This window comes from Solanum verrucosum, unplaced genomic scaffold (genome assembly GCF_900185275.1).
Source record: "Solanum verrucosum unplaced genomic scaffold, falcon-dt-bn FXZP01000049.1, whole genome shotgun sequence".
NCBI classification, from domain to species: Eukaryota; Viridiplantae; Streptophyta; class Magnoliopsida; order Solanales; family Solanaceae; genus Solanum; species Solanum verrucosum.
In genome coordinates, this window is record NW_026020221.1 from 1359739 (window position 1) to 1387484 (window position 27746).

The 27746-nt window shown below is 32.9% G+C and overlaps 3 protein-coding genes, 3 non-coding genes and 1 pseudogene across 7 annotated transcripts; 4 read left to right on the forward strand and 3 right to left on the reverse strand.

Moving 5' to 3' along the window:
- Positions 1-728: 728 nt before the first annotated feature.
- LOC125831587 (histone-lysine N-methyltransferase, H3 lysine-9 specific SUVH6-like) lies at positions 729-9372 on the forward strand. 2 transcript variants are annotated; one of them, XM_049510752.1, is made up of 3 exons: positions 729-913; positions 1037-1106; positions 5971-9372. In XM_049510752.1, the coding sequence occupies exon 3, from the start codon at positions 6018-6020 to the stop codon at positions 9210-9212; it is 3195 nt and encodes a 1064-aa protein (XP_049366709.1). In that variant the 5' UTR covers positions 729-913; positions 1037-1106; positions 5971-6017; the 3' UTR covers positions 9213-9372. The 2 variants fall into 2 exon arrangements, with proteins under 2 accessions (XP_049366709.1, XP_049366710.1); XM_049510753.1 differs by having other exon boundaries at positions 5977-9372.
- Positions 9373-9855: 483 nt separating this feature from the next.
- Positions 9856-12087, reverse strand: LOC125831630 (expansin-like B1). Its single transcript, XM_049510802.1, has 4 exons — positions 11928-12087; positions 11171-11280; positions 10418-10732; positions 9856-10251 (listed from the first exon to the last, which is right to left on the reverse strand). The coding sequence occupies exons 1-4, from the start codon at positions 12046-12048 to the stop codon at positions 10051-10053; spliced, it is 747 nt and encodes a 248-aa protein (XP_049366759.1). The 5' UTR covers positions 12049-12087; the 3' UTR covers positions 9856-10050.
- On the forward strand, positions 11314-11491 carry LOC125831802 (U2 spliceosomal RNA; annotated as a pseudogene).
- Positions 12088-13222: 1135 nt separating the features above from the next.
- On the forward strand, positions 13223-13294 carry TRNAW-CCA (transfer RNA tryptophan (anticodon CCA)). Its single transcript has one exon. It is a non-coding gene; the product is annotated as a tRNA-Trp (tRNA).
- Positions 13295-14957: 1663 nt separating this feature from the next.
- TRNAW-CCA (transfer RNA tryptophan (anticodon CCA)) lies at positions 14958-15029 on the reverse strand. Its single transcript has one exon. It is a non-coding gene; the product is annotated as a tRNA-Trp (tRNA).
- An 846-nt stretch (positions 15030-15875) lies between these two features.
- On the reverse strand, positions 15876-15949 carry TRNAN-GUU (transfer RNA asparagine (anticodon GUU)). Its single transcript has one exon. It is a non-coding gene; the product is annotated as a tRNA-Asn (tRNA).
- A 5217-nt stretch (positions 15950-21166) lies between these two features.
- LOC125831640 (calcineurin B-like protein 1) lies at positions 21167-23963 on the forward strand. The gene is made up of 8 exons (XM_049510811.1): positions 21167-21245; positions 22271-22353; positions 22510-22569; positions 22865-22973; positions 23078-23130; positions 23332-23412; positions 23668-23780; positions 23862-23963. Exons 1-8 carry the CDS (start codon positions 21167-21169, stop codon positions 23929-23931), a joined length of 648 nt encoding a protein of 215 aa, XP_049366768.1. The 3' UTR covers positions 23932-23963.
- Positions 23964-27746: the final 3783 nt, after the last annotated feature.

The following is a 27746-nucleotide window of genomic DNA, read 5'->3' on the forward strand; positions in this document are numbered from 1 at the left end:
ATTTCGTTTACTTAGGTTACCCTTATGATTTCTGTTGTCAATACTTTTCTCTTTTTATAATTATTTTATCATAATTTTTACTTTTGTATTTGTCAAATCCGTTTATTTTCGAAACATTTTTCTTGAGTTGAGGATCTATTAAAAACAACATTTCTATTTCATACAAGATAGAAATAGATATGTGTACACCTCACCTTTCCAACCTCCACAATGCGGGAACATTCAATGTTAAACACATTAATATTATAGGCACACACATCCAATGTATATGCTACGCTTTCAAAGAAAGCTCTACTATATTTTGGAATTTTTTTTAATTTCCCGCTTCTTATAATTCTTTTCCCTTTAAAGGTCCATTCAAGTAGCAAACCAATCAATCTCAACCGGTGAAATTTCAAACACTGATATCGTGTCTTATGATTTTTTTCCTTTAAAGATCCATCCAAATAGTTAATCAACCAATCTCAACTCATCAAATTTCAAAAGCTAATATCATATCTTATGAATTTTTTTCCTTTAAAGGTTCGTTCACATAGCGAACCAACCAATCTCAATTTGTCAAAATTCAAGGCTCTTGGTTAGATTAGATCGACCCATATTGACAATTTTACAATGTAGGAAGGAGTGTTTAGTGCAATTTAATTGGTCCTTTTTGCAAAAAGAAAGAACATTACAACAAAAACTGGAGGATTGAATTGCAAATATAAAGTGCCTCTATTTATTCTCAATATCTCCGTCTTTCGCCCAGACAAACTAAGAAAACCAAACCGTTACAGAGACCAGGTAAGCAGACCATTTCCATCCATTTATCCCTAATTTCTTGCTTCCGCCATGCAAACCCACTTTCAAATTCATTGTTAATCAGAAGCCCTTCAAATTTGAATTTCATTTCTGGCTCTACAAATCCATTTCTGTAAGCTTCCTTCTTCCTCTGTTTTTTTTTTTCATTCAATGATTGAATCTAGCATGTTTATGTGAAATTTTTAATTTTCTTCAATTTGAGATCATGATCAGTTTCCGATTATTTTTTTGGCAGAATAACTAGGACTTTAACTTTATAACTAAAGTTATCTGAAGGGCAAGTTTGAAGTTCATCCTTAAAATTGGTATGATTTGTTTCAGAACTTCCTGTTTTATAAATCTCTAGCATGCAAACCTTTATCTGCAATTTTTATCATGTACTAAGTGTAGTTTTATTTCTTTTGATATGATCGATTTTGTTTTCATTTCCCTTTTTACCCTTGTATATTTTTTTGGTGCAAGGTAGAAATGTAGGCCACATTTGTTTTGATTAAGATTAAGATGTCTGAATATGAATATGAATGCATCTATGCATACCTGAATGATTAAGATTTTGTTTTTAGATCTGAACACTAGTGATTAAGATTGTTTGTTTTTCAACATTTGAATATGCCTAATTTATTTGTTTATAAACATAATAAATTTACAATTTAATAAAAAATAAAAGGCAAGTAAATATTATAAAATATAATTAAAAATTAATAAAATGAAATCATTATTTGATTAAAAATGAAACAATATTTATATTCTCTAAAGACGGTGGAGATGGTATTGGCGCTAATGACTAGTAATGATGGTGGTAATAATTGTGATGGTGGAGGTTATTAGTGTTGTAGTGACCGACGTGATGGTGGAGGTAATTAGTGTTGTAGTGACCGACGTGATGGTAGAGGTAATTATTGTTGTAGTGACTGACGTGATGGTGGTTGTTGATAATGGTGGTGGTGGTTGTGATGGTGAAGTTGATTGATGTTAGTAGTTAGTAGTGTTGATGGTGGTGGCGGAAGAATGTTTGATGGTTGATGATGTGTTGGTGGAAGTTGACGATGGTGGAGGTGGTTGGTAATAAGGATTAACCACCATGGTGGTAGTAGTGGTGGAGGTGGCCGTGATGGTGGTGGCAATGAGTGTAATTATAATGATGTAGGTCGTAGGTGTGGTAATGACTTATAGTAGTGGTCGGCAATGGTGGTGGTTGCTAGTCGTGGTTGTGATGGCCGGTGGTGGTTGCTAGTCGTGGTTGTGATGGCCGGTGGTGGTTGCTAGTCGTGGTTGTGATGGCCAGTGGTTCACAACTATAATTGTGGTAGTGGTTGTAACGACAAAGATGGTTAGTGTTGTGACCGGTGATTGTGGATAGAGTGATGGTGAAAATTATTCAAACAAAAATATCTCTTCATGATATTAATACTTTGTTCAAGATCTTAATGATTAAGACCTATTCAAACCAAATAAGTGCTTAAATCTTAATATAAACAAATGCACTTAATGGCCTATGGTTTGACTCATTCAGATTCAGACCTCCATTAAGTGCAAACAAATGAGACTTATGTCTTTCAAAAGCTACACAGTCTTTCTTTTTTTCAAAAGCTACACTATTTAAATCTGCTAGGAGCAAGAACTCCATTTGCTTGACTCATCTTCCCATATCAGCAAATTTGCTTCATGTCTGTGACCTTGGTTTACCAAGAAAATCTGTACACTAATTTACTTCTCTCTTGATGTGGATAATAATTGCCTTGTTGACTTTCGGTAGATATTTGCAATCTTCAATAATAGCTTTCAGAGTAATGTATGTCGTCTTCATTGGGAAATTTGTTTCCACTTCTTACTTTTTATATCCCATCGCCTTTGCTAAGTGTAGCCCTTGTTTGATGCTCCATAGTCCTGTGGTGAGGTTTGAAATAGGTCACGTCTTACTTCTGAATATCCCAATATTCACTTTCCTCGATTATGTATAAATAGTCTTCCAAAAGCAGCACTTTGGTGGATCTTCACACTTCCGTCAATAATCAATTTAGTCTTTCCTAAACAAGGAGGAGACCAAGCGATCAGTTTAACTTCTTTAGATATACAAGTTTGTCGAGGAAATACTTTAACAATTTTCCCACCGTAATCTCTAATATGTTTGCATAGATCTTTAGGTAGACATTTCTTTTCAATCAAATTTCTTTTTCTTTCTTTTCATATATGCCACAATGAATATAAGTGTAACACTTCAGGTGATAGTAAATTTTCCATAACTTATTCCAATCCAAGTTACCTTACTTGCAAAGATAACATGGTCAGAAATGAAGAGAGATGAAATGGTGTTTATATTAGATAGGTTAAGGAAATAATCTAGAGAAGAGATATTCCATTCTCCATCTAACAACACATCAGAGACTTTTAACTTTTAACAGATATATCAAGTTGGTTGGCATCAACATTAACTTTGACGAGCACCCTCATTGAAATAAAATGACTAATCCATATATATTACCACTTGTATGCTTTCACCTGCCATATAGGTGCATATGTCCTAATAACTGGACTTATTTACACATGTTACAAATATCCATGACCACATCACCAATCAAGCCAAAAATTGACCAAATTTCTATGACCCGAATTCCATTTGACGCCCTCAAGCAACACATCCTTGGCTTTGATAGTACCAGAAATAGGATACAATTTGCTTAGGTAACCAGTTGGATATAGATTGATCTTGAACGTACTTACTCTTGATCCACATTAGTTACCAGATCATTTGAGTTCATTGCCACTTCGAATCGAAATTTCACAAGCATTGCAAAATTTCATAAGGTGTGTTCGGTATGAAGGATTTTCAATTTTTTCATGTTCGGTTGGTCAAAAATTTTAAAATCATTTTCTCTAGGAAAACAAGTTCCTTGAAAATGAGGAAATGCTAGTGAAAGTAGAGAAAACAACTTTCTCAAAGAAAGTAGAGAAAACAAGTTTCACAAGTGGCATTCCGCATCGATTGTGTCCTCCCCACCCTCCAATACACCTCATCTTTACCCACACTCTCGTAGCCTCCACCGCCACTACACACGTACACACCCCAACCCCACCTACCACAGTATTTGTCTAGATCTTATATAAATGTTTTCAAGATTATGTTTTTTCGCTTACAAACCGAACAGAAGAAAATAAGTAAGAATTCTTCTTATTTCCCTAAAAACATTTTCCAAGAAAACATCTTTCATGGAAAACATTTTCTTTCATATCGAACACATCCATAATTTAGATTTAGAGAAATTAATGGAATGAGCAGACATAACACAAAATTCATGAACTGTCTCTTTGATTATATCACATGCTTTCTCAGAGGCCCCAGAAGAAACATAAGGTCATCGATGAAGAATAAGTGGGTAATGTTTTGAGAATATTACTAATCCAATGCAGAAAGTAAAAGAAAACTGCATTAATACTTTATATCTTTGGTGTAAAGAAGAGGGTATAGATGAGGTAGAACAGCTAGTGGACTTCTTAGGCTCTCTGTAATTATGATTACTTGCACTGTAATTTTTTTGATGGTTGACAGGATACCCAGGTATGCTGAGGAATATAACTTTACCTTGCTAAAAAAAATGTGTGGGTAATGTTAGGTCCACCCTTAGAAATATTAATACCAATCCAATCCTTATCTATATTTCTTGCAATTATCATATTCAACAATCTTTCCATGCATAACACAAATACATAAGGCGATAGAGGGTCACCCTGCCTAAGTCCTCCACCAATACCTGTTTGTGGATATGAATTTATTGCAACTTGTTCTTGGTTCTTTTTTTAGTCTTGTCGTAGAGTCTTGACTCCCAGGTTCTTATTGCTCAATCTTGTAACATTTTTTTTCCAGATGAATACATCAATAACCCCCTTAAACTTGCCAACAACTTTTATTTAGATACTTGAACATATGACAAACTGGTCCTACTACACTTCTGGCTCAAACTTTTGATTATTTTTTTTTTGCATGTGTTCTTAAATGTACATTAAGTAGTCACATACAATATGTCACTTCCTTTAATTATACACTTCAACATCAATTGAAACAGGCATTAGTGTTACGACTCATTGAGGCTAATGTGTAATAGCTAAAGGAGGTGATATCTTTTGAGTGGTTAACTTATTTACATAATGAGCACTTGTAAACACAAGCATAAACTTTTCCAATATTTTAGTTGGAATTGTTTGGAGCAAGTGATATGAAGTAAGAGTTTGGATAGATGTAAAGGAAAATGATATGTGAAGGAGGTCATTCCCCTTTGATAGGAAATGTTTCATTGGAAAAGATTTTCCAATGACCAAACGTCAGAAAATGAATGAAGGGCGGGCCTTTAAAGTGCACCACATCCAAGAGATGAATGTTTGCAAAAATGCAAATGCGAAGATGGATGTGCAGTCATTAGACAAGATGGAAAATGACCACATTCAACAGAACATGCAAGTAGCACAAACAGAGTATAAAATGAGAGAAGGTAACTTGATATGGTTTGGTCATGGCCTACATCAACCTCTAGATGCACCTATTCATAGGTATATTGCCATGATGAGTAAAGGATAATGGAAGAGAAGGTAGATCTAAAATCACGTAGAATTTGTCCCGCAAGACCTACAATCTCTTGAAATCCATGCGGATCTAGCAAATAAATGGCACAATGGAAGACAGAGATTTGTACATGTGATCAATTAGCTGAGACTTTTAACCATGTCAGCCCCTCCCCTCAAATTAGTTGAGATAAAGTTTTGGTCATGTTAGAAGCTTACACTAGGTGAAAAAAAAGATTTAGATGAGATTATATTTTGGTCATGTCAGTACATTTACTTTAGTTCCAATATTTGCTAGGAGTTTTAGTCTTGTTAGAGATTTTACTCTAGTAGAAATTGTAGACAACCTCTAGTGCTAATGATTAAATTTTCATAATATTGGACTGAGATGGACATAAATTGAACAATATGGATGGTGATGATTCATATAGCCTAGTTGCTTGGGATTGACGCCTAATTGTTGCTGTTGCAAACACTAGAAAATGACTTCTTTTGCAGAATGATTTCTGTCGTACTAAATACTGATCTTTTAGGCCAAAGGGGAAATAGATATGTTTGAAAGTGTTTCATCTCCTTCGTGATTTATCTCTGCTAAAGCAAATGTCGTCTTTTCAGTTTCAGGATTCTGACGGCCAAGAGGATTTCTCCTTAGTTGGTCAAAGATGGCATCAGTGTCAAATGATGGGTTATCCAATAAGAGTGTGAAGAAGCGGCAGTTGGAAAATGGTTGCCACTCCTCATATTTGGGCATTATGCCAAAATATAAAACTCGAAAAGTCTCAGCAGTGCGAGATTTTCCTCCAGGGTGTGGTAGAACTTCTCCGAAAGTTGATTTGAATCATGAGCAAAATGCTGTAGTGTCCACCAAAATTGAAGACATGGCTAACGTTATATTGGTCGATGGTGTTAAAGAGACTAACATTGAGATCAAATCACAGTCTGTTGAGGTTGTGAACTGTCTAATTAACTTGAAAGATCAAGAAAAAGTGGATAGGTTAGCAGGGGAAGTGGTAGCGACAAACATGAGTGCAATAGCAAATGGGGTGGGAGAAAAAATAAGTGATGAAAATTCGATAGGAGTTGAGTTGCCGAAAGATCTCAAAACTAGTGAGATGGAGCTTTCCAAGGGAACGGAAGACATTCAGTATGACCCTTCAGTGAAGGAAGTTGATGAGCAGGGTGTACCTTTGGTTGAAAATGTTGGTGGTGGGCTCAAGACAACTGTTGGTGAAGTCAAAATGTTCTCTCCACCACAGCTAATCAGTGTTATGGAACATACCTCCTCGCCAAAGAATAAGTACCGCAAAAGAAGAGTATCTGCTGTTCGAGACTTCCCTCCATTTTGTGGAACAAATGCTCCTAAGCCAACTGAGCAGAAATGTTTTGGTGTTACTGAAGAAAGCAAGGATGTGACTGGGTTCGGAAAGGGAGCTACAAATAATGAAGTAATTGAGACATTGAGAGATGTTACAGACACTGGGGCATTGCCAGAGAAGTTGATTGGAAGTGAGGATGCTGATTCTCTGAAAGAGAGGGACGTTTCTAGTCCAAAAGATAGGCAGTTGGAACAAATCACAATGGTCCGGACTGAAGAACAGGAAGGCGTCCAATGTGATTATGGTGGAAGAAGTCGGGTGGAAAGAACTGTGGTTATGCCTGAGATAATGACGAAAAAAGAGGGTGATGCAGGAGTTGTAGGGAAGGAGACACTGGTTTATTCAGAGAACGAAAGGGAAAAGTTAACTACTGCAAGTAGTGCTCTTGGTTCTGGAAATGAAAAGCAGATTACAAAAGGTGCTAAGCCATATTGTGCACAGAAACAAGGGAAGCAAAAGAGTTTGGACAACCCTGTGAGTGGAAATGAAATTGTTGTCTCACAGGTCGAAAGTCATTTGACAAAAACTGCAGTCAATGCTCTTGGTTCTGGGCATGAAATAGTTAAGCCAATTGTGCAAGGTCTGATGGCCAAGCCATACTGTCCATGGATGCAGGGAGAGCGAACTAGTTTAGATTGTGGAAACCAAGTTGAGAAGGATGATTTGTCTGGGCGCAAGAAGGCCAAAGCTGTTACCAGAAAAAGTAATCCTAGAGGTAAGAAAAAATTAGCTACTGTTGGTGAAGCTACTGATGGACTTTCAAGTGCATTAGTTGTGTTCAATGACGAAGGATCTGGTTTGTGGGCGACCAGCAATGATGGAGCTTGCAGTTTGAATAGAGTAGCTGTACATGAAGATTCTCCCGTTCGACGAGGACAATGTGATTTTGATGTGACCCTACCACCTTTTGGTCCAAACAGTTCCAGTCATGGTGATGCCCGTACTAAAGTTAGAGAGACTCTTCGTCTGTTTCAGGGTATCTGTAGAAAGCTTTTGCAAGGTGAAGAATCAAAGTCAAAACCTGAAGAAGCAAAATCGAAGCAGGGGCCTAACAGAATTGATCTTCATGCAGCAAAAATCATCAAAGAAAAAGGAAAAGAAGTTAACACAGGGCAGCACATACTGGGAGAAGTTCCCGGAGTTGAAGTAGGGGATGAGTTCCAATACAGGGTGGAACTTGCTATTGTGGGGGTTCATCGCCTGTATCAAGCTGGTATAGATTACATGAAGCAAGGAGGTATGCTGATCGCGATTAGTATTGTTTCTTCAGGGGTCTATGATGACGGTCTGGAAGATGCTGATGTGTTGATTTATTCTGGGCAAGGTGGAAATGTGGTGGGTAAGTCCAAAACCCCTGAGGATCAGAAACTGGAAAGAGGTAATTTAGCTTTGAAGAATAGTATATCAGTAAAGAATCCTGTTCGGGTGATTCGTGGCTCTAAGGAGACCAAGACCTCCGACTCCGTGGATGGTAAAGGTAAGTTAGTGACAACATATGTTTATGATGGGTTGTACACTGTTGAGAATTATTGGACAGAACAAGGGACAAAGGGTAAGATGGTTTTTATGTTTAAGTTGGTGAGAGTTCCTGGGCAACCAGAGCTTGCTTGGAAAGAAGTAAAGTCATCGAAAAAGTCCAAAGTGCGCCATGGTGTTTGTGTCCACGACATTACAGATGGAAAGGAGACATTCGCGATAAGTGCTGTGAATACAATTGATGGTGAGAAACCTCCACCATTCAATTACATCAAGAAGATTATATATCCTGACTGGTTCCAGCCTTCTCCTTTTAAAGGTTGTGATTGTGTTGGGAGATGTTCTGATTCCAAGAAGTGCTCATGTGCAGTTAAAAATGGAGGCGAGATCCCATACAACCGTAATGGGGCTATTGTTGAAGTGAAGCCTCTGGTATATGAATGTGGTCCTCATTGTAAATGTCCCCCTTCTTGCTACAATAGAGTCAGCCAACATGGTATTAAAGTTCCACTTGAGATCTTTAAGACAAATTCAAGGGGCTGGGGTGTGAGAGCTCTAACATCTATTCCTTCAGGAACCTTTATATGTGAGTATGTAGGAGAACTTCTTGAAGACAAGGAAGCTGAACAAAGAATTGGCAGTGATGAGTACCTTTTTGATATTGGGCAGAACTATAGTGATTGTTCTGTGAACTCTTCCAGGCAAGCAGAATTAAGTGAGGTAGTAGAAGAGGGTTATACAATTGATGCAGCTCAGTATGGAAATATCGGGCGATTCATCAATCATAGTTGCTCACCTAATTTGTATGCACAAAGCGTTCTTTATGATCATGAAGATAAGAAAATGCCTCATATCATGCTTTTTGCAGCAGATAACATTCCTCCTTTGGCGGAGCTCAGTTATCATTACAATTATTCCGTGGATCAGGTACATGACTCCAAGGGCAATATCAAGGTGAAGAAATGCTTTTGTGGATCTTCAGAGTGTAGTGGTAGGATGTACTAGGGGTTTGTAAAGTTTTCTTTCAAGTTGAGGTGGAAAATTGCTCATTTGATGTAAGAGTTTTCACTGCAATTTATTCGCCCTCCTTACTTTTATGTTTGCATTTGATCGGATTAATATGTACTGTATGTTTTCCCTTCTCATACATGAATCTGGATGCATTAGTGTTTGTTTCCATCTCTTCTTTCCCTATTGCAAGGAAAGTCGGCTACATTGTGGGTAATGTGCTTACTGATTTTGCAGGGAAAGAGAAGTTTGTCAAGGGAGGCTCATAAGCTTCCTTAATCAAGACTATGATTTGCATTTCTATTAGGTTACTTGTTGCCTGTGTTGACATACAATTTGTGTTTGCTAAATGTGTCGTCTTATTGAAAGACGGTATACTCAAGCAGATATCAAAGGCAAGCACCATACTTATTGAATCAATCCGTGCTCTCCATTTTGTTGTTGTTACTGCTTTCATTTTTTGTTTTCACTTTTTCAAACTGCTTTGAAATGTTTTATTTACACGGAGGTTCTATTGGAAACAACCTCTCTATCTCATAACGAGGCTGGGGTAAGGTCTGCGTACTCTCTACCCTCTCCAGATCTCATTGTGATTACACTGGTATGTTGCTGTTGTATAAAATTACTAGAGAGCCATGATAACTCAACAAACAGCAGTGAAGAAGTTTATTATAGCAATACATTGGAGAACCAAGTACACGAGGTGATGTCTAATACGCAACTAATTTAAAATTTATTCTGTAAACTGATAGCTGATGCATCACCAAGTAGCAATAATAATTCATTAGAAGGTAGATATAGATATATATATGTTTATATTTTATAATATTTTTGTCTAAGAGAGCTGAATGTCTGTCTCAATAGTGATCCCAGCTTTCCATTCAGCAGGGATTACAGCCTTATCAGACTCCACCCATTTGGTTTCGGCACCAGCACTTGTGAGGAACCTCACTTTAAGTTCACCACTTGGTGGGTTCGATAGGTCGAATACAGCTCCATAAGCTCTCCTCATTGATATCCATTCTTTTGTTTCCTCCTGCATCAACATATAGTGGTAAATCATGTTTGCCAAGATAGGCTTCCAACATCACAAAATATTTAAAGTAGGTGACGTCAGAATATTTAGTTTATGAATTATGATTGAACAATGTATATAGTAGATGTTGAATTCATTTAACTTCTTCGGGTATTTTTAGACGAACCTCAAAGACTTCGACAGAGAGAATGTCAGTGGCACCACCTTGGTTCATAACAAGAACAGCAAGGTAGTTAGGGTGCTTGCTATGTTCTTGGACTTTAACCATGAGATTTCCTCCACCATATTTGCAAGAAACTCTACGATATTCTACTTCAACCACTCCTTTAGCAAACAAGTGCTGAGCCATATTAGGCTGCTTTGCCATTTTAGCATAGCCACGGGAGCTTAGAATGAAGTCTGTTCCATGCCCTTCTCCATTATCAGTCACAACTACTTTTGTGCCCTCATCACTACACAAATCCTTGTCCTTGCACCTTACCTGTAAATTTTACTTTTGTTAATCAGTACATTTTGAGTACTTTAACTAATTTTCATTAAAGGTATAATGAGTTTTTACACTATCAGATAATTTGTTTTATTTTAAGTTTTATAAAAGTTATGTTGGGTTAAATAAAAAAGACACTCTTAAGTCTTAACATGGTGTGTGATATTATCCATTTTGGGTCAAGTCTGCACAGTTTTCCTCAAAAGGTCCACACCATTAAAAGATCCTACAGTTATATGTAGTTTTTCAATTTTTTCAGCTATCAATATGAAACTTTGTTCACATACCCTACAAATATATATATTTAGTGTAAACAAATTAATTACACTTCTATAATATATATATTTAAGTTAAATTCAAGTGCATTTGACTTGATGACATATGACTTTTTCTTTGGGTGCAAATTATGAAGGAAACAAGGATCTAGAATACCTGGTAGCAAGCTCCACAGGCAGCTCCATTTTTGTAAAGGCGCTTGGAGGCAGTGCAAACATCGCCACTATTCACATCTTTGCCATAGTCTCCGTAGCCACATGCTCCACCTGATTTAAATTATAAGCAGTTAAATGTTAAAATTAGATATTACACGTGTCATATATTCTTATCAGTTTAATATTTGATATGTAAACTATCAGAACGCACTATATTAACTCATTTTTTTTAAGGAGAATGTCTGTTAGGGTAGCTTGCTATCCGGCCTTTGCGCGTTGCTTAGGCATTGCACCAGTACAGCCCAGGCTTGGCACACCCGTTGTATAAAAAAAAAAGTATATATTCATGAATTTAGCTACACTTTTATTTCATTTTACGTTACACAAGTCGTTTCGAAAGTAGTCATGATATTAATCAAGTTGATAATATTTAGAAATAAAGTTTTGGCTTGGAGGAGTGAGAAGTCACATGAAAACTTAATATATGTAATTTGAGATCAACGTAATCTAATTCTTTTTAGTTAAAAGCAGGGAACTATATATGTAACAAAATTAGGAGATCATGACACATAAATTTAAATGACTTTTAATCAGGGATTTCGAGTTTGAGTCCTGAGTATGAAGAAAATCTTATTGGAAGCGTCACTTCCAAATTGGCCGGGCTCTAATGTAGCCTTCGGACACCGGGAGAAAATTAAAAAAAAAAACATAAATTTAAATAAAATTTGACATTTTGGAAGGTGTGAAAAAGAGCATACTTGGTGTCCCCATGCCATCTGGGGTGCTGTAATAGGAAACTCTTGAAACATAATTATTGCTGTAGCATAGTGAAGGCAAGAGCAAAACAATGAAAAGAAAAGTGTTTTTGAGAAAAACCATTTTTTTGTCTTATAGAATTATATATATTACAATGAGAAAAGTAGTGAATGTGATATTGTACGAAGAATTTCTATGAATTTATAGGTGTGCGCTAAATAGTAATATTGACGTTTTCTGCCACATTTCTACTTCCACTATGGAAAGTGGAAACCAGATGTAAACGAAATAAAAGTTAGTAACAAAATTAACTTGATGACACACAATTACACTAATCATTCATTGAACATCCTAATAATTAAACCTGGAAAGAACCAAAATATATGATGTTTACTCCTTCTAGATTTTTCATCAAGAGATGTAAAGAAAAATCGTTGTCCGACATTCCTAACAATCAAATATAAGGAGGTCCAAATCATCTTACGATGACATGCTATTAATAGTTCTCGAATTACGGAAAAAATCCAGAGAAAAAAATCTAAGAAATAGCACAATTGTAGAATATTCAACAATAAAACCTCGACTTCAATTATGTGTCTATAGATATATTTGGTCACCTCTTATAATTAAACATGTTGTAATCTAGGGAACCATAAAAAGAAAGAAATTAACTTACTTCCGCATGCACCTCTAAACATCGGACGAATTATCGATTGTCTGAGTTGCATTTGGAACACTCTTATGATATATATCACTCACATATGCGGATCATAAGTTAAAGTTTATGTATTCCTACGACAATATTAGGTTAATATACGATCATAATTAAATTTATAATTAAATATTTATATTAAATTAATGATTTTTTTAATATACACGTTAACACTATCGAGTTCATGAGAATATTTTCTTCTGGATATTCATCAAGCATTTTGCTTCGATAAGTGAAAAAGAGTATATTAAGTTGATTTGATCAGTTTTAATTGTGTTCTATCTTATATACAAACAAGAAGCTTAACCAAGAGTATACGCGTACGATTATCCTTTTACATTCACAAAAAATATATATAAAAAAAAGAGAATGTTTCATCTCATTGCTTGTTACATACTTACTAATCCCATTAATTGATATTATTCAATATTTCTGTTATTAGTTATGTATTATTTTGACGTTCTAAATGATATACAAAAAGAGAAGAGAATCGTGGTATCACCTTACATGAGGTTTATTCATGTGGTTGCTCACTAATTTATTTACAGAGATAATTACAATTTTTGTACTTCAAATAACACAACCGGATCCGTGGCGCAATGGTAGCGCGTCTGACTCCAGATCAGAAGGTTGCGTGTTCGATTCACGTCGGGTTCAATCTCCCGAATTAATATCCGGTCACCTTTTTTTGCAGTTTTATGCACTTAAACATAGCTACAATTTGTACTAATTATCATTCGAAAATAACCTTAACCGTAGTTACATATCTCCTTTATTCCTCTCTCGCCTTTCTCCACCTCTTTGTGAAATCTTTTTTACCTCTCTTCTCCTTGTCTAATCTCTCTCGCTTCACTTATACAATCACAAATTACACAAATACAAATATTAACAGTCATTTATACAGATACAAATGATAACAATCATCGATTATACAAATACAAATTCCAATCTTTCTCTCGCTTCTTTCTGTCCCATCTTTCTCGACTATACAAACACAAATTATATAAATATTAATGTTAATAGTCGTTTATACAAACACAAATGATAACAAACAATTATACAAATCATATGTGTCAATTATATAGATCTCTTTAGTGATACAAATACACATGTATTCGTTGATACAAACATTGATACAAATGATGACAATATATTAAACATATACGTATACAAATTGATATGATTGTATACAATTTATTCATTGATACAAATTGTATTTCGCTAATGCAATTGTGTGTGTGTATATATATATATACACACAAATACATTTATTGATACATATGTATACTAGTAACACATATACAATTATCTGACAGATATACAAATACAATTCGCATCTCTCCACTCTCTCGCTCGTCTCTCTCCTCCCTCTTCCATTCTCGCTCACCTCTCTCTTCCCTCTTACATGTAGCTACGAATCGTAATTAGCAAACTGTAGCTATGAAGGTTAATTAAGTTTATTTTAGTGGCTATTTGTGAAATTTTCTCTAATTTTTTTAAATAAAAAAATAGTTTTTAAAAAGTCAAACTTAAGTATGGATGACAATGGGGCGGGGCGGGTGCGGAGCCATTTTAAGGTTGTGCGGGGTGGATTGAAGTGAATTTTTTAAAAACTAATGTAGGGCGGGGCGAGTTGTTGGTCTATGCGATTTTATGCGGGTTCAAACTTAATTTTAACTTTTTACATGTTATAAGAGTGATAGCACATTATTTATCAAGATAATTTCTTTAAAGTCATTTAAATATTTTAGTAAATGAAAATGGTTAAATCAAAACTAATACGATTTCTTTCATGCTTCCCAATTAACCTCTAAAGAATAATTTTTTAAGTCATTATCTATAAATTAATAGAACTTAATGAGAAAATGAATTTAATTTTTAGTATCAAACTTAATTTAAAAAGAGAAATAATCAAAAAATTATGTGGGGCAGGGTGGGCGGATTGAAAATGAAAAAAATTGTTATGCGAAGCGGGTTAAATTTTTACGGTTAAGCTCAATCTGCTCCGCCCATTGTCATCCCTAAACTAAAGTAACTTTTAAGTTTAAAAAATGAAAAGTAGGATATTTTTAAGTCATTTTAATTAAACTTATTTTAAGTTATTTTTAACTTTGTCAAACGTTCACTAAAGCTAAAAGTAACTCAAAAATAAATTTGACTACTTTTAAGTAAAAAATTACTTATTATTGTTTTTCTCCTTTGTCAGTGGTCGAAATAATAACAGAACTGTAATATATTGTTTTTTTTTTCCTCTCGGACAGAACAAAAGACAAAAGGAAAAAGATTGAAAAAAAAGGACCGGATATGAATTTCGGGGAATTGAACCCGACGTGAATCGAACACGCAACCTTCTGATCTGGAGTCAGACGCGCTACCATTGCGCCACGGATCCGGTTGTTTTAGAAACACTTTTTGTTATATTTAATAATCATTATCAGATAAGATCGATAACAATGTCCATTTAGGATATGCCATCTTGCCTCAATCAAACAATTGAGACCAAATATTCCATCCCCTGCCAATACGTCCTCATTCAAGCAACATCTTACACCAATCTATAGGTGGAAAAAAAGTTGCTTTTATACCATGTCAACTATGACACATCAAGAATCAACAAAGCACTTCAACACTTGCACATTAGTGATTGTGACAAACCACATAATGTTAACAATCTCAAATATTGGAGCAGTACGAGGCAACGAAAAGGGAAGAAAGAGTATTTGAGAAACAACACAAGGACTTCAGATTACCTAGCTAGCACTACCTACTAAAGTCTAGTCAATTTAAGTATCTATCAAGTCATGTTGGTAAAGCTCAAGTTTGGTCTTAGATACTTAAATTGACTAGACTTTAGTAGGTAATGGATTGCGAGGATGCATATAGCTGACCCCAAGTAATTTGGATTAGGATGATGTTTTAGTTGTCAAGTCAAGAATAGACGAGGATTAACCTCTTTAAATCGGATAATGTTTGGTGCCTCAATGATTTATGATCTCCCTCTGTACATTCTCATGAATCTGAAACAACAGATAAATACACATTACTTAAATGATGAGGCTAACTTAACCACATAAATGATCATTTATATGTAATGTTATGCAACAACAATAAGCCCTCGACTTAAAAGAAATATTATCGAAGCAAAATTGCATAAATAATATGACAAAAAAGAATGACTACTAAAATATCCCGTCACCTCTCCCACATAAAAGATAAAAAAAAAATGTTTAAAATCAATCGCTAGAAGGAGGGCTTGAACCTCCGACCTTGTGGTTAACAGCCACACGCTCTAACCAACTGAGCTATTCCAGCTTTGTTAGCAGAAGGAACGATTACTATAAATGAATCAAATAAACTAGGAGAAAATGTTGGGATCATTAAATCAAGAAAAAAGTTCTAAAATATTAAAAGAGCGGAGAAGGGGGGAAATGTCACATGAACATCAATTGAATTCTGTGCCAAAATATTCTATCTAAAAGCATGAAAATCTATGCAATGACCAATTATAGTCAGTTCACTAATCTTCTAAAATAAGTTTATTTTGAAGTGTTCTTTCTAAAAATATATATGTTTTGGAAAAGTATTTTTGTTTGACCAAGAATTTTTTTTTGAGCTACAATTAATGTTTAACCAAGATTTTTAAAAGTGTTTCTATAAGTGTATTTTCCTCAAAAGTGCTTTTCAATCAAGTATTTTTTGAGAGAATAATACTTTTTTTAGCTTGTGAAAATTATTTTCTACTACTCCCTCAACATTTATTTTCTCCCCCCAAAAACTTGACTAAATATATCACTTTTAAAAAAATGACATATTAAGAAGGTCGGCCAAAGTAATTATATTTTGCTTGTTAAATGTATAAAAAAAATATATTCTTGTCTCGTATCAAAATGTATATTTTATATAAATTATATATTTATTTACTATTATTTTAATAAACAACTATAAATTAAATGGTAGTTTTTCCAATATTTTTCTCCAATATTAATGGCTAAGACCTTAGAATCAAAAGATAGGATGAAAAATTATTTCACATGTGAAAACGTACAAGGGTAATCAGAGGAACATTGTTCCATCATAGTCTCCGACAACGTTACAATGGATAAAGATTGCAATATTTTTTAGAAAGGAATTTCTTTTTTAACTCGTGGTCGTAAATATATTTCATCTAATAATATTTACTATATGAATTAATATAGTTACAGTTTTTTTAAAATTTAAGATTTTAGATGTATATTAATTCATTACATGTTGTGACTATTAAAAATGTTATTGATAAAAAAAACAGCGAGAAAACTAAATTTAGAATATGTCATTTTTTTCTTAATAAACTAATTAATAATAAAAAAAAATAGTGTCATATACAATTGAATGAATGTTGTTATTCTCTTATGAGTCTTCCAGCACCAGCAATTTGAAGAACTAAACGGAATCATGATGAATAGTAAAGTTAAGTAATTGGTAATTTTTTTTTTATATATAATGATAGTTAAGAAAATAAAAAAGACAAATTTAACGTTGCTCTTCAATATAATCTATGTCCACATGCTAGCGGATGAGAGCAAATTACTATTACAATGTTTACAATAAAAAAGTTTGAAATTAAACTCTAATGCCATTTTAAGAGAATACCTAGCAATTACACTCCAAAGAAAAGGTTCATGCAAAGTATTTTTCAGTACCATCTCAATGAAATATAGAGCACTTTATATTACAAAATATACTCAAAATGAGTTTCTTACAATTTTTTGGGGAAGAAGACCAATATTTATAGCGAAAAGTCTTTACTCCCAAGTAAAATAAAAAGTATTAAGAAAAATACTTTTAATTTTTTTTGGCTTCAAGTTAGAATGATGCCTAATTTGTGTCGCGGATAGAGCTCCTTTTACATATTCATTATCTTCATTTCCTCAATTTTTTTATTTGAACGATAGACACGTGACATGAGTTAGAGTTTAAAGTTAAAGATTCAATTAATATAATCATAGTTTGAATAATAAATACGTCTTTTTCATTCTTAGAACTTTCCTATCGTTCCTCTTTTTTGGTTGAACAACTTTTTCTTTCCATGTGTGTTTGTTAAATTTTGTATTTTTGATTCCGTTTTTCTGAAGCTGAACAAAATTCAATCAGATTAAAAAAATAATTAAAAAAAAATCGAAGAACTTTACAAAAACTTTTAAAAAAAAAATCTGTCCGGACACTTTATATTTCTAACGTAGTTAATTAATTACTTAAAAGGAAAAGGAGTATTTAAAGGTAACTACTTTTAGGGGTACATATTCAAGGCGATACGATACAAAGGCGAATTAGCTCAAGTAACTTGGTTATATTAAGTCACCTTCATGAATCATGATAGATGATTCAATATTAACGAGTTCCTATGACAATATCATTAATATGTCTAAGAATTAAATTCTTAATTTATCTTAAAGACAACGTACACATAATGATCATATTGTCAACACTTTTCAAGTGTCAAAGAAAGAATTATAGAGCTTATGTAACACGATCGTTTAAAGGAATTACAATTCAAGTAAGTTGGTTATATTGAGTGACCTTTATGGTAGATGTTTCAACATTAACGAGTTCAGAAGCATTAAGACAATACCATTAATATGTCTAAGAAATTCTTAATTTGTCTTAGAAAAAACGTACACGTATCTAATGATATTGTCAACACTTTTCAAGTGTCAAAGAAAGAATAATGGAGGCTATATGTAACATGACCGTTTAAAGGAATTGTAGATCAAGTAAGTTGGTTACATTGAGTGACCTACATGACATAGGCTTCAACATTAACAAGTTCAGAATTGCATTAAGACAACACCATTAATGTCTAAGAAATTCTTAATTTGTTTTAGAGACAACGTATATGTATTTAACGATACTATCAACACTTTTCAAGTGCCAAAGAAAGAATTATAGAGCTTATGTAATACGGCCTTTTAAAGGAATTATAGGATCACGTTATAAGTTGGTTACATTGAGTGATCTTCATGGTAGATGTTTCAATATTAGCAAATTTAGAAGCATTAAGGCAATACCATTAATATGTCTTAGAAACAACAAATATATGTCTAATGATATGATCAACACTTTTCAATTGGCAAAAAAGAAATTATAAAGCTTATGTAACACAGACGTTTAAAGGAATTTATAAGTTAAACGTAATATACCTAATCTAAATTATTACTACGTGGGGCATATAAAACGGCTAATTGGACACACTAATTGATGTTAATAGTGGTACTAAATGAAAATTTGATCAAAATTGTTTTTACTCTATGGTTCCACTGCCTTTTCACAATAATTAAAATATTACTAGACTCTAATTTCGAAGAACCTTGCAATATAAGATAATTACGACTTTAATGAAAATAAGTTATAATTATGTGATCATTTATGAAATTTACACTCACAAAATAATATTTACGTTATGCGTTGAAACTTCTTTGAATTATGGATTAATTCCATGAAATAAAATTTCCTACAACAAAAATTTATATAACTTATTGTACTCTTACATTCAATTTTATATGAGTTAGTTTGACTTGTCATAGAGTTTAAAAAAGAAAGAGAGATTTTTGAAATTTTGTTCTAAAATAAGTGATAAATATTTGTGTGATTATAAATCATTTCATTAAAGGTAAAATAAATATTTTAAAGATAAATTGTTATTTAATATAGATACGCGTCATTCTTTTTTAGAGTAAATCATATAAAGTGGGACATAAGGAGTATTATTTAGGGAAAATTATGTGTATAAGCAAACATATACTAGTTAATTAGTTAACATAGCTATAGTTTGCCTTAATTACAATTCCTGACCTACTTTTAGCTATAATTACGCGACTCGGCTTTTTAGTTTTGTATAATTCAAAATTTGTATAATATAATATGTATAACTGATTACACTTTTAATATTTGCAATTGTATAAATTTGTTATTTCAAGTTTATACAAAAATAACTGAATTATACAAATGAATTATACAAACCTGCGAATTATACAAATCCGTGAATAATACAAGCGAGACAACTTAAACTGTAGTTACAACTAGTAAATATGCAAACAATAACTATGAAGTATAATTAAGTTTATTATAATGACTATTTGCGAAAGCTCCCTATTATTTACCTGCATATCCCCACCTAACTATCCTAATAGATTACCATAATCTTAATGTTTTAAATTATATTAAATGCAAAAAAAAAAAAACGGTTTTTTCCTAGCATAGTCAAGTGTATTTGCTTCTTGGTGTTGATTTTTTTGTAGAAAATAAAAAATATATTTAAATTTTATGATTTTAAATTAAAGATATCAAAATACTATTTAATTTTATAATATTTAATCTTAATATCATAGATAAAATTGAAATTAATGAATTTTAAGAAAAAAACAAAAAGCATTCTTCTTTAAACAAAATTAAAACATAAAATGGTCAAACAAATTAAAAACGGAGTAATCAAAGAAATATTGAAATTAATAAATTGTAAAAAAAAAACATAAAATGGTCAAACAAATTAAAACGGAGTAATCAAAGAAATATTGAAATTAATAAATTGTAAAAAAAAAAACATAAAATGGTCAAACAAATTAAAACGGAGTAATCAAAGAAATATTGAAATTAATGAATTGTAAAAAAATAAAAAATGGTCAAACAAATTAAAACGAAGTAATCAAGAAATATTGAAATTAATGAATTGTAAAAAAAACAAAATATCATTCTTTTCTAAATGAAATCAAACTAAAAATAGTCAAACAAATTAAAACGAAAGAAATATTATTGACCCATAAAATATTTTCTAAATGAAATCAAACTAAAAATAGTCAAACAAATTAAAACGAAAGAAATATTATTGACCCATAAAATATTCTTTTCTTCTAGTGTTAAGTTTCCTTTATTCCACGCTCCTAAGAAACGCGTGTACTCACTCACCCTACAACTTTTATTTTCCCCCCAATTTCTGAAATTTGACCTCTCTTTAACTCCATTTGTCTGTTGCTTAGCACCTTTAGAAACTTCATATACAAGTATGATTTTTTGTGTGTATATATACATACACTCCTCTGAAGCTCACTTCTGAGCTGCTGTATACTCAGCTTCTTCTCGGAATTCTCCGTTTGTCTGTTTGGTTTGACGGTCTGATCGGTAATTAGTTTCTCAATTCTTCTGCATTGTTACGCCCGTTTGGTGCTTGCATTCGGTAATTAGATATAATTATAATGTGGTGATGAAACGAAAGGTCATAAAAGAGAGAAAACAGGGAATGTTTTCCGTTGTAGCATGATACGATCATCTGTTAGGTTATGAATGGGCACGTATAATAGATTGTTATGACTTATCATTAGTTGGATTTTAAATATTATTATTTTTCTTTATCTGGAAGTTTTAATTCCTGAATCTTCTGCTTGAATTTGAGTGGTTAAAATGGTGGTTTTGGTGATATATTTTAATGAAGCTGGTTGCTATGCATTAGTCTAGTTCTGTTCTTACTCCTTTCATTGACCTATATATATTTTTCAGTAGATGGGCTGTTTTCATTCTACAGCAGCAAAGAAGTTCCCTGGATATGAAAATCCTGTCGTCCTTGCCTCTGAAACAACCTGTAAGTTATTAATTAACCTTTCTTCAATTGTTATTTTAGTGTGCACATTTTTATTCAGTTTGCCTATGAATTTTAGAGGTTTATGCCTTACGCCCAATTTTTGGGAGCCTCAAATTTTCACCAATTTTTTTTTAACATCATTCAAATAGAAGAAATTAAGAAAGCATTGTTTTGTCAGTTTACATTCTCTTTGTTAACACTAATATTATTTATCTTTTTAAAATTCTTTTACACTTTCTTTTTTTAAATCTTTGATAAGTTAGAGTTATATACTATCAAAAATATAAATCAATAGTCGAAAGTATTGAATTAGGTGACTTACAATTTTTATTTCTTTTTGTGTTTCTTCTTAACTTTTCAAGTATTACATAAACATATTAAAGTATTGTTATACCAACTTATCAGTTTATTGTATCAGATTCTATAGTTCTAACTATTATCTTTATGTAATGTTTGTCAACTTACTGTTTATAAAATTATGTTAACAATTTATATAATGATTGTCTAGTAAAAAAATGTTTCTCAACGTTGTGATAAAATCTTACCTAAGAATAAATTAATTAAAAAACGAAGTCGAAGAAATCATTTTAACAAAAGACGTTAAGTAATAATTTGCATTTTAAAAGTTAAGAAAATAAACAACTACATATGAAGTTTATATAGATTTTAGGCATCTAATTAAAATTTCGCTTTATGCCTCAAATTACGTTGAGTCTCCCCTGGTTGATGCAAGTCAAAATCAATGACCTTCGATTTTGAATTCTTTGTCAGCTTTAAGGTTAGTGATGGCAAATGAACAGGTTGAGAACGAGTTGAATAAAAGTGGGTTGGATTGCAACCCGCCATATTACGAAAAGCGTACCTAAAATAATACTTCCAACTGCATAGATATTCTAAACATAAATTGTTACTACTGTTGAATTATAAAGACGAGTATTAATGTTAACTTAAGATATGTAAATACTTATTACCATAATAAAATCCCTGCTTATATGTTTTTCTATCTGTTATTTCATCTTTTGCAGTTAGTGTAAGTGAAGTTGAAGCATTATTTGAGCTGTTCAAGATTATTAGCAGTTCGGTGATTGATGATGGGCTAATAAGCAAGGTAGTCTTCTATTAACCACCCAAACGAAGTCAATTTGGGGGTTGTGACTTTGTGCTGCATCATCCCAAATGTATTATTGGATAATATTGTTTTCCTTATGACGAAGTACTTGTTTTTGTTTTTCTTATGCTTGTGAAAATCATGTTGGAATTGCAGGAAGAGTTTCAGTTGGCTTTATTCAAGAACAAACAGAAAGAAAATCTTTTTGCAAATCGGGTACGTATAACTTTGATATGGAGCATGGTGTTTTTTTTTTCCTTTGATAATATTATGCTGGTTTGTAACTGACAGGCTTCAATAATTTCTTTAAGTAAAATTAGCATAACGGTTATAGCTTAATATGTTGTGTCAGATATGTAACTTCTATAGTGGTTCATTAAAATGTGGATTAAGTTACGGAATCATGTGATGACTTGACAATTAGTGAAGCTGATTAGATTAAATGTGAAAAGCTCAGAACTATTCTACTTTTGATGGGATATGATATATTAATTTGCCTTTTTGTATGCAGATTTTTGATCTCTTTGATGTAAAGCAAAAAGGAGTAATTGATTTTGGTGATTTTGTTAGAGCACTAAACGTTTTCCACCCAAATGCCCCACAAGAAGAGAAGATCGATTGTAAGCGAAACAAATGATAAATATAACTGTCTAGTTCTTTTTTTTCTATTCTTGCTTAACTGGCACACAGAGCACGTTGAAAATCCATCTTTTTGTTGTTGCAGTTTCATTTAGGCTTTATGATATGGATGACACGGGGTTCATCGAGCGACAAGAGGTATATATGCTCTAGTTAGTTTGTGTATGTTGAAAATGATCTACAAGAATCTTGCTATATTTGGTTTGTTGAAGAGTCGGAGTCCTCAATAAATAGATAAATAAACATCATGATGTTTACTGATTCACATCATGCTTTTATTGGGTTTTGGTATCTATCCAATATGTTTGCAGTCTTCTTAATTATTTGTGATTTTGGCAGGTTAAGCAAATGTTGATTGCACTTTTAGCTGAGTCTGAGATGACGTTGGATGACGAGACCGTTGAGATAATACTTGATAAGGTAGTTTACTGATAATTAATGACCAATTATAAGTACTTTCCATTCTCACAATACACAAACATCGGTATCTCTGCTTATTCTGTGTATAATAAAATGCTAATGGAACCAATGCATTCTGTTATTCTCACTGTAATGTATAGTTGGCTTCTTGGTCAACCAAGAATAGAATACTGTAAAGCTTTTACTCTTTGCACTCCTAATTATAATCGCGTCTTGTGGAATTTTAATAACTAGTCGATATATTTCAATGTGTAGACATTTTTGGAGGCAGACTCAAATCAGGATGGAAAGATTGACCTATCTGAATGGCACGACTTTGTGGGCCGAAATCCTTCATTATTAAGGATAATGACTCTTCCATATCTAAGGTATCAAGTTTTGAAAACATAAATATAATAGACATAGGATGCCTTAATCTGATGAGTTTTTTTCTTTTTTTCTTGATGCAGGGATATAACTACTACTTTCCCAAGCTTCGTATTTCATTCTGAAGTTGATGAAGCTGCTACCCAACTATGAAGTATAGTTGAGGTCGATTCTCTTTCTCCTTACTCAGGTCATTTATTGATGCACCTAAGTTTGGTTGGGAAATTGGAGCTCTTTTTTTAGAATGTTGAAAAACTAAAGGCGATCGATTAAAATGGGAACAATATATAGTGATTGAATCAAGAGGTTAAGCGAGCCTCCTGTTCTTTTGTTAGCAATATCCTGCCATTTAATGGTGAGCAGGATAGTGAGGTTACATTTCAAACAGTTTTTGTTTACTGTTTTTTCTGTTTTGAGCTGGAAAATCTTGCGTAGAATAACTGCATGTGTAATGATAAAAGAAAAAGTAGTTTCAAACTACATGTTGCTTATTGCTTCAGCTATATATAGTTTTATTTTGTTGCGGTTACTGTTCCTTTTCTTTGTATGCTTTAGAATGTTTACCCTATTATTGGTGATGTCTTTTTCTCCTTTTAAATCTACTTTGATATGTGTTACCTGGCCGAGGGTCTTTCGATCAGAAATGGTCCATTTACCTCCATGAGGTAGGGTACACTCTATCCTCCGTAGGTGGGAATTTACAAGGTATGTTGCATGTTGTTAGTTGTTTTGAAGAATTCAAGTGATAGTCACTAGCTGTGTTAAGATGTTTTCGTCGGTCATTTTAATCATTTACCAATTAATGTTTATTATATAGATTTACGTATAGGGTAAATATTTTTTAGATTGGCCGTGCATACAATTTTAACGTAGAACAATTGGTCTACCACATTTAATTTCATGACCACAAAATTCCCATTTTTTCTTTCTTCTCATCATTTTTTTATTCTCATTATATCAAGTTGGTCCGGTTTGTTTTATCTCTACCCCTTTTAGCCTGCTTCCCCACCATTAATCTTTCTGGTGAGAGGAGGCAGGTTTTTTCTCCAATCATTCTTCTCCTCTTATAATTTCATCATTTGCTTCGATTCCATTCACCGCTCGAACACGACATCAAGCACTTCCTCGCGGGTGATGGGTTTGATCTTGTTTCACGTATCAAGACTCTCCTGCCCTGGTGTTGTATCTTGTGCGGACATCGATCCTCGCCTCAGCCACGAGAAATCTCATCGTTATGATCGGTGGACCTAACTATAAACTTCCTCTAGGTCGAATAGACAGCCTTGTTTCCCAAGCTACAAGTGTAGAAGGGAAACTAGCTAGCACGTGCAAATGATACAAAAATTCCAAAGTCCAAGAAATGGTTGCATTAGTAGGAGGTGGACATAATATTGGATTTGTTCATTTCAAGGAGTTTGCTAACCGGATATTTTCAATGTAGTGAGTAGGGCCCGTTTGGCCATGCGATATGGTATCATGAGATGAAATTGAAGGTTTGTTTGAATATGCGATATGAAATTTTTGTGTTGTATATTTTCTCATAAACATAAAAATCACATAAGTTGTAAAACTATTAAAATAACCCCAATTGTTTATTCAATCTTATCAAATAAACAAAAAATTATAAAATCGCATAATAAATTATTACAAAGTTATTTGTTCTCCACTTAAATAATTATTCAATCTAACTTTAATTTAATAAAAAAAATTGAACATAAATTGTAGTGTACTAGTCTTTAATATAATCCTCCCACATAGTACGGACAATTTCCTCACGTTGAACTTGCATTTCTCGATCATGTGACCGAGAAGACAAACCAACATTGTTACTTTGAACCATTTGTTGGTCAATATCCTCCGCAACTATATCTTCATGTTCATAGACCATAAATATTTCATCACTACTTTGGTATTCTCGCAAATAATTATGTAACACTGCACAAACTATGGCAATTTTCACTTGTGTATCAATATCATAATGGTTCATGCCTTGTTTCAGTATTCTAAATCTATTTTTCCAAGCTCCAAAAGTCCGTTCAATAACATTGCGCAGAGATGAATGCCTATAATTAAATAGTTCTTTGACATTTTGAGGCTCTCTTTCACTTACTCGGTAATCTTGCAAATGATAGCGTAGTCCTTTTTATGGAGCTAAAAATCCTTTTGTGTTTTGGAAACCAGCATCAACAACATAAAAATAGTGTTTCCAAGACAATGCAAAGTCATAAAATAAATATTATCTCTTTAAACAAAGTTGATAGGAAATATGTAACTAAATACTAATAACTTACACATAAAATATAAATGTTCACTTATTAAGGCCATAAAATAAATTCATTAATGTGATAGAAATTTTACCTTAAACCAAGGCCAAAATCGAGTATTATGTCGAATTTTAGAATGTACACCAGTCATATTTTTTGGTTGTATAAATGTTGGTGCCATCTTGCTAATTGCCTCGGCAACTATTTTAACATGCCGGTTAATTATTTCAAGTGAATGTTGAAAAGTTTCACAATCGTGAGGTGTGAGTTAAAGTGATATGTTAATAAATTTTATGTCGGTGAGAATAATAAATTTTAAAAAGTAATGATGTGATTATAAATTTTATTTACATATGAAACAAATGGTTAGTAGATATAAATGTGGGGTTGTTTTAACAAAATATAAACTCATGGGTCAATTATTCTATTAAAATATCTCAAATCATGATATGGAATCACCATATAATTCCATATCATGGTTTTTGGAGAATATGGTATCACCTCTCATGATATGGAATCATGAGATGGAATCAGCGTAAAATCGCATGTCCAAACGCTGATTCCATCTCACGATACCATATCGTGATATGGAGTCGCATGGCCAAACGCCTACTTAATGTGTAGAGAGATACACTCTATGTACAAAAATTACAAGAGTCATTAAGTTATCGAATCAAGCTATGGCAGATGAAGATCAAAGCAAGAAGGCAGAAGAAGATCAAAGCAAGAAGAAAACAAACAATCCCAAGTCTTATCAAGTGAGGAAAGAATGCATAAAGAGGAAATCAATGGAGCTTGCAACTCTCTGCGATATCAAGGTTTGTACTGTTATTACTAGTCCTAATGGGGAACTGCAAACTTGACCTGACAATTTGGATGCCTATAAAGAAGTTCTTGATCTCTACTCTCAAAATCTGAAATCCGAAAAGAAGCACAAGGAATCATCAACACCAGTACCAGAACCAGAAGAAGAACAAGGAGAGAAAAATCTCTTGACACTAGTTGAATCAAAGCTTGATGCTGTCAACAGGAGAATTCGTTTCTTGGAGAACAAGAATGTTGTTGTTGCTAATAAGGGGAAAAGAAAGATAATTGAGTTATTTATTTGTATGGATTTTTTTTTGGGTATATTTTCTGAATGTTTTAAAGATTGGGATCGTATGTGTTTTTTCTTGTTTATTTGAGGATTTACAGTTGAAAGATTTATCTTTGATCTGCAGATCCTTTTTTTCTTTGTAGTGTTTGTTTTATCAGCAGTTGATCCAATATGAATACAACTCATATTTTACCGTTTAAAAAAAATTTGAATAAAGTCTCCTACCTCTTATCTGTTGACTAATAAATTTCTTCTATATAACCATTATTTGGTCTTTCACTTGTGCATATATCAAATTCCACATATCTTGGGTAATTTTATTTCCTTTAAATTGGTATTAGAGCTTGTGTGAGATCCTTATAAGATCCTTGTGAGAGATCCTGATAAAAACCTTGTGTGTGATCCTTTATAAAAGCCTTGTGTGAGATCTTAATAAAAATCTTGTGAGATCCTGATAAAAGCCTTATGTGAGATCTTTATAGAAACCTTGTGTGAGATCCAACACATATAAAAGAATATGAGTATTCCATATTTACCCGAATGTCTTGTTTTTGTGTTTGATGGCAAAAATAATTTTGAGAGTTGGTATCAACAGATGAAAAGTTTTT